This window comes from Trachemys scripta, chromosome 4, assembly GCF_013100865.1.
Source record: "Trachemys scripta elegans isolate TJP31775 chromosome 4, CAS_Tse_1.0, whole genome shotgun sequence".
Taxonomy (NCBI): Eukaryota; Metazoa; Chordata; order Testudines; family Emydidae; genus Trachemys; species Trachemys scripta.
The window spans coordinates 63,283,297-63,297,014 of NC_048301.1; the positions used below are offsets into that span (position 1 = coordinate 63,283,297).

The 13,718-nt window shown below is 43.9% G+C and overlaps 1 protein-coding gene across 4 annotated transcripts in view; it reads right to left on the bottom strand.

Annotated features, from left to right (window-relative positions):
- TTBK2 (tau tubulin kinase 2) overlaps window positions 1-13,718 on the bottom strand; it is a 219,450-nt gene that overhangs the window by 142,985 nt on the left and 62,747 nt on the right. For all 4 annotated transcript variants that reach the window (XM_034769194.1, XM_034769196.1, XM_034769195.1 and 1 more), the window contains exon 3: window positions 6,211-6,358. In XM_034769194.1, the coding sequence (XP_034625085.1) occupies window positions 6,211-6,358 (148 nt within the window). The remainder of the gene's footprint in view (window positions 1-6,210; window positions 6,359-13,718) is intronic.

The window sequence follows — 13,718 nt, forward strand, 5'->3', positions numbered from 1 at the left end:
CAAGTCAAGTGCAGTGTACCAGTTCTCTGGATCCAGGGAGGGGATAATAGAAGCCGAGAGACCATGCAGAACTTTATCCCTTGGCCTTCGGGATTAGGAAATACCAGGAATAGACTCCCCCTACCCGTGAATTCTAGAGGGTCCTCCTTTACCACACTGAGTTGTAGGAGCATTTGCACCTCCTGCATGAGAAGTTGCTTGTGAGAAGAGGGACAGTGAAGGAGGGTGGGAGGAAACAGAATTAGAGAGAACATCCCAATTCTACTGTCCTCAAGACCCATTGTTCCAAGGTAATTTGTGCCTAGGCATGGTGGAAATGGGATAGACTATTCACGAAGGGAGGGGAAGGATCTGGGATCTGAACTGGTGCATCGCCCCCAGGAGTGCCTTCAAAAGTTTGGCTTGGAGGTTGAGGACTGCTTTGCTGAGCCCTGACCCTGGTTAGAGGAGGACTGAGAGGGTCTCTGTCTGTTACTCCTGCTTCGCTTCTTACTATAGTCCTGTCTAGGAGGAGCTGGGTAGAAGCGAGGGATGGGCTGCGGTTTAAAGTGCTTCCTCTGGGGGGCTGGCATACAAAGCCCCAGGGACCCGTGAGTCCTTTAGGCTGTGGAGATTAGTGTTGGTTTGCTCCGAGATGATCCCTACACAGTCGAAATGCAAGTCCTGAATGGTTTGCTGGACCTCATGTGGGAGTCCTGACACCTGAAGCCATGAGCTCCTTCTCATGGCTATGGCTGTCACCATGGTATGGGTTACCAAGTCTGCCGAATCTAGGAAGGCCTGTAAGGAGGTCAGCAAACTCCAAGCGGGAGTCAACCGAAAGTAGCTCCTGAAATTTGGACATGTTCCAAGAATTAAAACTATAGTGGCTAAGGACTGCCTGCTGGTTGGCAATGGTTGGCAGTAGAATACACCTTCCTACCGAAGAGGTCCAGCTTCTTCGCCTCCTTGGACTTAGAAGTCGATCCCAGTTGTCCCTGCCTTTCCTTTTGGTTGGCAGCCTCCACCACCGTAGTGCCCAGCTGAAGGTGAGTGAACAGGTACTCATACCCTTTTGAAGACACAAAATAGTTCTTCTCCACCCCTTTAGCTGGGGGGGGGGGGGAAAAGAGAGGCGGGAGTTTGCCACAATGCTTTACTAGTGTTATGGAATGGTCTTAATGAGGGGCAAAGCCACCCTCAGTGTCTTTCAAGCAGCAGAATGTTAACCATGGGGTTGGTCTCCTCCGACACTACTTCAGCCTGCATGCGCAAATTTGGAGCCACCCTTCTGATCAACTCCTGGTGGGCTCCGTTGTCCATGGCTGGCAGCATGGTGGATGTGCCCGCCACTGCTTCATCAGGGGAGGATGAGGAAGATCCGTGCGGGGGCACCAGGTCTTCCTGACCCTCTGGCTCGTGGGGATCCCCCTGCGCCAAGATGCCCTGCATGGTTTTGGTCTCCAGGCCCAGGCCCGTCTCGGTACCAGCCCCAGTGCCGGGTCCTGCTGCAGTCTCAGTGCTGGTCTGCATGCCAATCTCTTGTTCTCGCGGAGGTTCCTGGACTACAAATGTTGATGATGGAGGGGCCCATGCCTCCGAAACTACTGACAAGGATCTGGACCCTGGCCCTTGGGCTTAGTGGTAGGCCCATGAGGTCCGGAAGGGCCATTGAGCTTGCACCTGCCACTTCAGAGGGCATGACATCATAGGCAATGGCTGCCCTTCCTCTTGTCTGGAGCAGTGCAGAAAGCAGCGCCGGCTTCGCCTAGAGGCATACGATTCCACCTCCAAGTCCAAAGAGGATTTGGACCCTGGCAACCAAGGCAGTGCGGAGCGAGACAGTGCCCGGGAGCAGTGCCGAGGTGAGGGCGAGCGGTGCCGCATCATCGCCGGCTTGCCCCTAGAGAGCAGGGTGCCTCTTTGCGGTGCTGGTGCCCATGCAGAAGACTGCACCATCATCGCTATGAGGTACCTATCCGTCTCAAAGGTGTCCGGCATGGAAGGAAGGTCTAGGTCCTCTTCCTGACACTCCCGCACCAGGGAGTCCACTACAACCAGACTCGATGGACCTCCCTGTGAGGCCAGAGTTGACGGTGCCAGCTGAGTCGGAGACCGAGCAGAGTGTCCCGGTGCAGGACGCACCCCACTGGTGCCTTCTCACTCCACTGCTTTAGTGGGAGAGCGACCTCTGTTAGTCTTCCTTCTTTTGTGCGGCACTGGCAAATGGGAACAGTGTTAGGCACCAGGGAATGGTGGTGCTGAGAGTCCTGGAGCCAGAGTCCTTTCTTGGCGCTGCAGCCTCCTTTACTAAGGCCAGTGCGATCTGCACTGAAGTGCTGGGCTTATGGTCAGATGCCGCCTGTACCAGCTGGGGATGAAGGGCTGACTCCATGAGGAGTCATTTCAGCTTAAAGTCCCTCTCCTTCTTAGTCCCTGGGCGGAAGCCTCTACAGATTTTGCATTTCTCAGTCTGATGGGGCTTCCCCCAAACACTTTAAGCAGGAGTTGTGGGTCTCCCTTTGGCATAGGCTTCAGACAAGACCTGCAAGGTTTGAACCGAGGCATGCTCCTGGTCCCCAGGAAGGGAACCTGATGGGGGAAACCCCCAACTGAAACTTATCTAAACTAATTAAAAACTACTTGAACTAACTAATACAAAATTTTCAACTATTTACAGGTACAACAAGAAAGAGTCCACTAGGGGATCACTTCCCATAGCAAGAGAAGAGCTGCTCCAACGACCGTCACTGGTAGTAAAAAGGAACTGAAGAGGCAGCGGGTCAAGCAGGGACCTATATACACCGCCATGAAGGTGCATCCAGGAGGCTCCACAGCTGACCAGATGGGTACCACTAGGGGAAAAACCTTCTGACGACTGTGCACGTGGCAGGCACACACCTACTTGGAATCAACATGAGCAAGCACTTGAAGAACTACTCATACTTAAGCATGTGGATAACTGCTTTGCTGAATCAGGACTATAAAACAGTTTCTTTGCAGCTCTCCATTACTTACTGTACTTTATACCGATGATGTTTCATACACTACAATAATGAAGTGAAAGTAGTAGCATGTCCATTGTATTACTGAAAAATTCTAACAATAGAACATTAAAAATACTGATTTTGCACTCTAGAACCTTTCTTCAAGGATCTGCATATCTTCTTATTCCTGTTCCATTTCTTCTTATTTCCCTTCTCACTCACTTCACTATTCCTCCCTCACCACTCCCTTTGAAACCTTCTCATGTATTTTCATTTTTTTCCCATGCCAAGTTCTGTGCTTGGAATAGTTTCTCACTTCTTGTGCAATAAGGCCCTGATCCAGTAAAGTACTTTGGAACCAATGTAATTTTAAGCATGTAAGTAATCTCACTGAAATTATTTGGACTATGTGTGTGATTAAAGTTATACATGTGCCTATATGTTTTGCTGGATTGAGGCCAAACTGCCACCTTCTGTTCTTTCAAAGCATTCCTTAAAGCTTACAACTTCCACAAATCCCCCGAGAATTAATTTACCAATGAAATATATATTTAAAAAAACAAAATAAAACAAAAAACCCCTAAAAACTGTCCTCCAGAGCATTCTGTATGGTACTATCAGTGCTGTGGCAATCACTGTGTCTTCCTTTATGTATTAATTCAGCAGCAAACAGACAACACTCAACAACAACAAAATCAGAATCCTGCAATTAGTAACCCAAGTCTACTTTCTAGGGGCACATGACACAGCAGACAGGACAAAAATATTCTGCAATAAATAGCTGTAACACTGTTTTGCAAATAGCATTTTCTGTCCATTTTACTTACTTTTTTTCCTATTTGAAACCTTTAGTCTGTGCATACTGAAAACCTGTGAGGTAGAAAAATGAGTGGAGATTCTTGCTGCTAGGAGCTAGACAGCAAAAACATTTTCTGGCATTTGTCTAATTTCTTGTCTGTCAAGCAAAAAGTAATCCTATCAACTTAGATCCAAAAAATGGTCATGCGTTTATATGTCAATCCATAGTATGGATCCCCTATAGTAAAAAAATATTATAATGCTCTAACCTCTGGGTTAAAATTTATAAGGGCACCTTCTTCTCCTCCTCTCTGTTTCTCAAAGTAGTACTGATCTGGCTTTGGCACCTAACTCTGGGACAGGGTTTGTAACTGTGAATTCTGAGTGGAAACAGGTGCTTAACTTCCTCCACACGGCAGGGTTTAGGCCAGCGGTGGGCAAACTTTTTGGTCCAAGGGCCACATTGGGATTGTGAAACTGTATGGAGGGCCAGGTAGGGAAGGCTGTGCCTCCCCAAACAGTCTGGCCCCTACCTCCTCCCACTTCCTGCCCCCTGACTGCCCCCCTCAGAACACCTGACCCATCCAACCCCCCCGCTCCTTGTCCCCTGATTGCCCCCTCCCGGGACTCCCTGCCCCAACTGCCGCCCCCCGCTCCCTGTCCCCTGACTGCCCCGACCCCTATCCACACCCCCAGCCCCTGACAGGCTCCCCAGGACTCCCACACCTATCCAACCACTCCCCTGCTGCCTGTCCCCTGACTGCCCCCCTCAGAACTCCCAACCCATCCAACTCTCCTGCTCCCTGTCCCCTGACTGCCCCCCAGGACTCCCTGCCCCTTATCCAGCCCTCCCCTCCCCCCCTCCCTTACCATGCCGCTCAGAGTGGCAGGACTGGCAGCCTTGCTGCCAGGCTGGAGACAGCCGCATGGCAGCATAGCTGTAGGGGAGGTGGGACAGCAGGGTAGAGGCTGGGGGCTAGCCTCCCTGGCCAGGAGCTTAAGGGCCGGGCAGGACAGTCCCGCGGGCCAGATGTGGCCCACAGGTCATAGTTTGCCCACCTCTGGTTTAGGCCAAACCTCTCTGCTTGTTATTTCCTACTGGCATGCTTAGGCGGCTCCCCAGTCAGACTGCTGGCTTTTGTGGATCCCATTCTTAGGTGGCCTAATTCTCCCTTTCATTGTATCAAGAGCCTGGGCACCTAAGTCGGCATTCTGAATTCTACTAGCTGGATAAGTGCCTAGAAGATAGGGACTGCAATACTCAATATTGCAGTGCCTAAATCTCCCTTGTGAATTCCACCCTTGGAATGAAATGGCCTATTAAAGTACTTGTATAATTGCATGAGAGTGCTTGGTGTATTAAATCTATATGGAGCAGAGGCTGCTATTGCTCCTGCAATGTGACCTTGTCAGCAGATTGGATAACACCATATGTCTTGCAGTTTTTGTTTTGTCCAAACTAAGAATCTAAAAACAAACTATAAACGGCAAGAGAGATTGGCAGCTGCACAGATTAATATTGGAGCAGTCTCCAGTTTTTTTGTTTTCTTAAAGAAAATTGTATTGTTTAAAAAAATAAGGTAATGTTTTAAACTTCACTGCTCTGAATAATAATAATAAAGAGAAGCCATTACATTTCGCTCTGTACCAGTAGCCTGCTTTTGCCTTTAAAAAGTTTGAATGTTACGCTAATGAGGTGATCTAATTATTGAACATGCAAGAATCACCAGTCAATCAAACTATGTAGTTCTGAATGCTCAGCTAATTGAGCTCTAACTGGCTGACCATCCAAAAGTGCTTCAGAATTCTAAATATCATTACTTCTGTCTCTCTTACTAAAGTGGAAATAGCCATAAAGAATATAGATGTGCTCTAACCAGTATCACAGAATTCATTGAGAAATCCTCCCTTTGAGAAGACAGAAACTATGAAATACTGGTAAAAGTATTCCAGTGCTGGATGTCAGCTGGAGGCCCTCAACCAAAGAGGCAGACTTAAGCAAAAGTTTAAAAAACTAAACAAAAACAAAAACACAACCCTAGGACAGAGTCTCTAACAACAAAGAGACAGGATCCAGAAAGAAGCTAAAATAGGAGATTAAGAGAACTTCCGCTTTCTAAAACAATTGAACCTTTCTGTTAATTTTCTCTTATCCTATTCAGATCATAAGGGCACCTCCATCATAAGCTTCCACATACTAGAAGTGAATGATTTCCCTGCCCAGTATGCCAAGAACTAGAAGCTTCTGCTCACCATTGTTGAAAATCAATATACACAAAGGGCCAGATTCACCCTTACCTTGATTAGCCCCATTGAGTTCAATGGTACTATTTACAGAATAAGGAAAAGGTGGCAGAATATGGACCCGAGTGACTGGGAATGCAGTTGTGGCTCTTAGCCACCTACCATTCACTAGCTTTTTGGTATATCATGGAAACCACCTTACCTTGCAGTTTCTTCAAAACAGCCACTTCCATTTTCAGGACTTGCTTTGGTTGCTGAGCTGACTCGACCTTTAGTGCAACATTTTCCCGGGTGAGCAAGTCCAGAGCATCATAAATTTCTCCAAACCCCCCACCTCCTATCTTCCTCAGCTGCATTAAAAAGAAGCATATAGGGGAGACAAAAAGACAAAGGAAACAAAATATATTAATATTTCTATGCATTGTTCTCCTAGTAGGAAACTATATCATGTTACTACCATTTTTTAACTAACATGATTTCACCTTAGTGTGGGCAAGAGGAGTCATGTTTAAAAATGTGTCAGCTCATTGTGGTACCATAAGAGGACCCTAAGGTTAACTACTATCAGCTAAACCACCTTGTCCCACACATCTACGCTAGGTTTTACATAGTGTTTACCATTATGTTAGTTAAAATGTTTTAAAGTAACATAATAACATTTCTTAATGTAGAGATAGCCAAAGAAAGGACTCCACAGTACACCCAATATATTCACTCCTCATATACTAAAATAGCACCTAAACCCCAAAACAAACAAAAAAATTCATAGATCAATGTACTGTGAAATATTAAAAAAAATATGCCCTCTTTTTCTTCTTCAGGAATATATACTTTGAATATACACACACTTACAAGTTCTTGGGTCTCTGAACAGAACCAGCATAGCATTTTCTATTGTGTGCAATGACCTTTGCATAATAGTTAAAAATAAAACCACAATTTAGAAAAGATCTTTAAATTTGAATTTTTACTACTGCTCACAGTACTTTCCTCCCCTAATTCCACTCATATTAACATAAGGCATATTACAAAAATTTCAACAATACACAATACAAAATCTCATAAAGAACATAATGGCCATACTGGGTCAGACCAAACTATCTAGATCAGCATGCGATCTTCCAACAATGAATGGTGCCAGATGCTTCAAAGGGAGTGAACAGAACAGAGCAATTTATCAAGTGATCCATCCCCTGTTGTCCAGCCCCAGCTTCTGGCAGGCAGAGGTTTAGGGACACCCAAAGCATCGAGTTACATCCATGATCATCTTGGCTACTAATCATTGATGTACCTATTCCTTCCAGGAATTTAACTAATTATTTTTTGAACACAGATATACTTTGGGCCCTCACATCTCCTGGCAATGAGTACCCCATGTTGACTGTTCATTGTGTGACAAAGTATTTCCTTATGTTTGTTTTAGATCTGCTGCCTATTAATTTCATTGGATGACCCGTTTCTTGTGTTATGCGAAGAGAAAATCAACACTTCTTTATTTACTTTCACCACATCATTCAGGATCTTATTGACCTCTATCATATTCCCCCCCTCAGTCATCTCTTTTCCAAGCTGAACAGTTCCAGCCTTTTAAATCTCTCCTCATATGGAAGCTGTTCCAAACCCCTAATCATTTTTGTTGCCCTTCTCTGTAACTTTTCCAATTTTAATACACCTTTTTTTGAGATGGGGCAATCAGAACTGCATGAAGTATTCAAGGGATGGGTGTATGGATTTAAATAGTAGCATTATGATATTTTCTGTCTTACCAGTGTTAGGAGGAAGTAACAAAGTGTCACAAAATATTTAGCTGACACGTGATATGTTCAGCAACAATATTAGAGGGTAGTCTTTCAGCCCCTGCTTTGGAGTTCACAATGGGCAAGTCTGTTCTTTGGTATGGTAAAAATTAGATTTGTTTCAGCCAGTGATTTGATTGATTTTGTACAACTATCTCCTTCCACCCCTACTGTTCCAAAGCTGTTAAAGTAGGAATGCAGTGAAGAAGGGCACCGGGGGGGGGGAAGGGGTCACATTAAGAAATATACCCTATTGCATTTTTACCAGTTTTGCTCTGAAAGGGCTGCCATCATTTTCTAAGCACTATTTGCTGGGGTCACCCAACTACATTATCCTGAATGCCATCTAAGTATTCTGTGAATCTGGAAATCATCCAGCTAGAAATCCACCCAGCACATTAGCCTCTCTTTAGGATTTGAAGATGGAGCTAACAAGATCTACTGTATGTGATTAACCTGATGGAGAAGAGCAGAGTAATTTTTTTAAATAACCTAAGTTCCTACTAAGAAGGAAGAATCTGATGATACATGAAATATTATTTATTCAGAAATTTTACTTATATTTTTTTGCTCATATACTGTAGCACCCCACCCCAATACTTCTGTCTGTATTGAGTATCAAAAAATGTGGACATGAAATGCCAGATATGGAATTTCTGGGAATTTCACATCATAGCACCTTTCAGAAGACAGGTTTATTAGGTCACTTTTTTGCAGTCCATAGCAACTGTCTCCTTTACTATAAAGAATAAAGTACACCAAAAATCTCCAGATAGGGACCTTCAGAAGTCACATGAATCTTTATCAAATAAATACTTTATGTTCTTCCTTGCTAAGAGCATATCATTTTGAGTAAAATGTGTTACTGGTTGCCTGGGCTCTGTCCAGTTTGCATACATTTATAATATGCCAGAGCTTACTGAATAGAAGAAGCAGTTCATTTCTGTAATTAAGGAGGGTACTGCTAAGTCAGTAGCTTGAATATGACCTGCAAAGGGTTCGTTTAAAAAAAAAAAAAAAAAAACACACAACAAAACTGAGTTTGGACTATTTTTCAGATGAATAAAAGTGGCATGAAATATTGAAAACTGAGCATTTTGGAAGGGAAAAGATTTTTAGCCAGACTGTTCATAACTATTTTAACACCTATTTAACTTCAATAACAAGTTAACATTAGGAGAAAAAAAAAGTCTATTAAAGGGACACTGTCACCTTGAAATGAAATAAAAAAAAAAAAAAAAAAAAAACACACATCTGAAAATGTTGTACCTACTAGGATTACAAGAACACCCCCCCCAAAAAACAAACAAATATTTTCTTTTTTCCTGCTTTATTTTATTCATTTAACAGTGCTTTGTATTTAGTCAATTGGTTTCTCACTCGTTCTCCCTTGCAGAAAGGCCCCGGATAATCATCAGCAGAGTAACAAAAAAATCCGTTAAATATAAAGGAGTTATACACACACACAAATCAGGACATAACGGTGCTCTGAGACATTGGAACCTTTTAAAAATGTCAACACCCCTTTCTTTTTTATTTAAAATGTACACAATGTACAGTAACTCCTCACTTAAAGTCATCCCAGTTAACGTTGTTACGTTGCTGATCAATTAGGGAACATGCTCATTTAAAGTTGCACAATGCTCCCTTATAAAGTTGTTTGGCAGCCGCCAGCTTTGACCACTGCCTGTTGCAGCAAGCTGGTGGGGGCTTGGAACCAGAGTGGACTGGCAACCCCCCTAAGTTCCCTGTGCAGCAGCTGCCCAGCAGGCTACCAATTGCTGGCAGTTCAGCTGTCCCTCCCGCCACTGCCAAGAGCTGCTTCCCAGAGCCTCCTGTCCTTTGCCTTGGAGCTGCTCCCCAGAGCCTCCTGCTTGCTGTACAGGGGAGGGGGGGAAGAGGGGGACTAATGTCAGGGTGTTCCCCTCCCTCCTACTCCTGCCCCCCCCCGCTTACCCCTTCTCCGTATAGAGCAAGGGGGAGACACAACAGGGCTCAGGCCGGAGAGAGCTGGCGGCAGCTGCTGTCTCAACTTCCTGATCTTTTTAAAGGCAATGTACTTAGAATGTGGTGTCAGCGTACTTAAAGGGGAAATGCGCATCTCTCTCTCTCTCCCCCACACACAGGGTGTGTGTGTCTGTCTGTCCGCCATGCTATCACCCCTCCCTCCATTCGTGTTGCCTTGTAGAGTGTGAGGCTACATTAACAACAATGTGTTAACCCTTGAGGGCTCAGCCGAATGCTAGTTCATCGTTTAGCAGTAAGGCATTCCCTGGGAAATATCCCACCCTCTTCCACCCTCTAACTTCATCACCTCAGCCAAGCTTCACAATCATTATTGCTGTGTACAGTATTAAATTGTTTGTTTAAAACTTATACTGTGTGTGTATATTATATATAATATAGTTTTTTGTCTAGTGAAAAAAAATTTCCCTAGAACCTACCCTCCCCTCCATTTACATTAATTCTTATGCGGAAATTGGATTTGCTTAACATCATTTCGCTTAAAGTCGCATTTTCCAGGAAAATAACTACAATGTTAAGTGACGAATTACTGTATACTCATATGTATAACATGTATGTGCATACATGAAACATGTGTATGCATAAGAGCCTTGGGGGGGGAGGGGAGAGGGAGGACTAAAGAGAAGACCAATACTGATACTTTAAAGGCGAAAAGAAAAAGAAAAACAGTTATTCAGAAACCAAAAGACAAGTCCAATTTTAAAAAAAGAAGTCCTTCACAGGTCACTTTTAAGATGGAAATCACAGAGACTAAAGATCAAACTAATAACAAAAGGGCAAGGTAAAAAGAAGGAAGATAGAGCACACAGCACAAAATCATGATCCAATGGCTGAAAGTTGAAGCTAGACAAATTCAGACTCAAAGTAAGGCAGAAATTTATGACAGTGAAGGTAATTAACTATTGGAACAATTTACGAAGGGTCGTGGTAGATTCTCCATCACTGACAATTTTTAAATCAAGATTGGATGTTTTTCTAAAAGATATGCTCTAGGAATTATTTGGGGAAATTCTATGGCCTATGTTATACAAAAGGTCAGACTGGATGATCACAATTGTCCCTTCTGGCCTTGAAGCCTATGAAACATGAGCAGGGAAAATATACACGGGGGAGCTAACAATGGCTTCATAAGGGTGTAGGTTTGACTAGGAGCTATATCTGCCTATAGGCCTGAAATCCGAAGTCCACTGAAGTCAACGGAATGGGCTTTGGGTCATGCCCTATATGCCCTTTTTATAACCTGACCTGGTTCCCCACCTAGAAATGTTCCCAAGTTATAAAGAGACAGCTTGCCAATAGCAGTCATAGGAAGCTAGGGAAGCCAATCACTGAAAAAGAAATAGAGAGAGAATTACAACTGTAGAGAGATAATTACAAAAATAGCACTTAGTTGTGCAGGTTTGTTCAGCTTTTCTTTTAAGCTCTAAGAACTCAAAATTGGTGGCTTTTTAGAACTTCAAACCTGGCATGTGGCTAGCTGTCAATATGGAAGTTGTTTAGATAAGCTTGAAGTTCTCCTATGATTAATATTTATGAAATGTAACAAAGTTATAAAAATGATGCACAGTGTGATAGATATTATGAAAAAAGCAATATCTTTAAAACTATTGCATCAACTTTATAAATGTTATCTGTATATTTGTGAGCCAGGGATTGTAGGCTGGCTCCATAGGGAAGAGTTACAAAGCTTCCTATGGGCACTAAAATCAATGGAGGTTAATGACTGCTGACCCCGGGACAAGTAAAACATTCCAAAGAAGTACCATTGGTCCAAACTGGGTTCAAGAAGCAAGGGAGACAAAGGAAGAACTTGAGATATAAAGGGCCAGCCTGGACAGGCTGAGAAGCTCTCATTTTGATCCAACAACTGACACAAGATAATAACCAGGAGGGCAAACCCTGCTATAAAAGTTTGGAACCTAACACAGTCCTCAGGTGGAAAATGGGTGACATCAGGTAAGCCTTAGCATGCATATAACCCCCTTTTTTTTTTAAAAATTACGTTTTTGCTGTAATGCTTTCCATAGAATCATAGAAATGTAGAGGTGGAAGGGACCTTGAGAGGTCATCTAGTCCAGCCCCTGTGCAGAAGCAGAACCAAAGAAAAATAAATGTACTGTGCTTTATGAAAGCTGGTTAGTCACCTGTACGACATGCTCATGGCCCATGAAAGCGTGCAAAACTGCAGATCCTGAGCTAAGGTCACACCCGTTGAGATAAAGTGATGTGCAGGGAGACTGAAAGCCTAAATTCCTTGTCTGGAGGGAGAGGGATGTGAGTCACGGCCAATGGAAAGGAGATGGCTAGAGGCCTGAGACCTAAGGGAGCATCTCTCAAGCAAATCAAGGAGGGGTCAGACTGTGCAGTTACCCCCACACAATATGTAAGTTTTCTTTACCAATTAAAATGGTACAAAAGTCAGCCTCAACAATCCTCTCCACATTCAGCCTAATGACCATAAAAACCCCACTCTACCAGCATCCTCCTTACACAACTGGAATATGATGGCTGCGTGGAGAATGTTAGGAAATGTGTTCAGTTAATATTAGTTTATGCATGGTGGTATAATGGAAGTAAAACCTGTGACTGGAACTGAGACAGTGATGTAACATCTTAAGTCTCTGTAAAGGCCCTTTCAGTTGCTAGGAGCCAACATGCAATGTATGTTTGAATTCTAGCCACTGCGTGAGGATGGTTGGAAGGGAAAGTTGAGGCTGGCTGGCGGGAGATAGGTTGTTCTGGGAACTGTCTGAAGGTGTCAGGAAGGAACTCTAAATTACTTCATCCCTGGTTTACATGAAATTAAAGAAGTAAGATGTTGTTAATCAAGTCTGGAGTGCAGCTGTGGAGACTGGGTTTCCTGCAGCGGCCTTTGATGAGCATCTGCCATATTTTTCAGCGAGCTCCTCACTTGTCAGGACAGTGTCCTTTGAATAAAAGACCCTACTGAGGGATGACAAGAGGTAAAATTTCCAAGTGCAAATCCTGGTGGTGGCAGCTGTTACCTGAGCGCATGGCATAGGATATCCAGAATCCTGACAGGGGGAAACAGCAATAATCAAGCAAACCCCTGACAAGCAATACACCTGGTTATGTAGTGATGCAGACCATTCGCCAACTACTATTATTATTATTAAAGTGAGGGCAAAGGTGGTCTGGCATCATTTTGACTGTTTACCCATCCCACGTCTCCCTAGCTACTTCAAATTTTGCACATGCTGGAGAGCACACTTGGCACCCTTGGGCCTTGCAGTCCTAAAGCATGTGAAATTTGATTACAGTGTTTCACCCAATAATCACATTCATATAAACATCCATTTCTAACAAGCACCCAAGATGCTACTAACTGCCAAACTCTCCCTTTCCTTTCCCCACAGTGACAAACCTGTTACCCCCTCTGAACCTGAATCAACACTGCAGAGCGCTCACATAGCAGCTTGAGTGTAAGTAGCACTCAGCCATTAGCGTATACCACAACACCCCAACTAGCTTAGTTGTAAAGCATTATCACACTAGAGCCATTAAGATTATATTCTTTATTCTGACCATGTCATCCATCTCAGAATCCCTTCCCTAACTCCTCCTCCTCTACTCCATCGAGTTCAAGCTTCTGGTCTCTGCCTTCAAGGTCCTGGATAACTCTAGTCCTCTCTCTCTCGCTCACTTCTTATACATCCTGGTTTCTTTTTGCATCTCCTTCACGCTCTAATGGCAAGATAGCTAGATTATTTGTCCATTTTCTCCCCAATCATCACCATGCTTTCTTCCATGTCATTCCTTAAGCAATGAACGATCTCCCTGAGCTGGTCCAAAAGGCCATTATCACTTCTGCTTTAAAGTGCCTCTGGAACACACACTTCTACTGAGCCTATGTGATATTGCCTTCAGT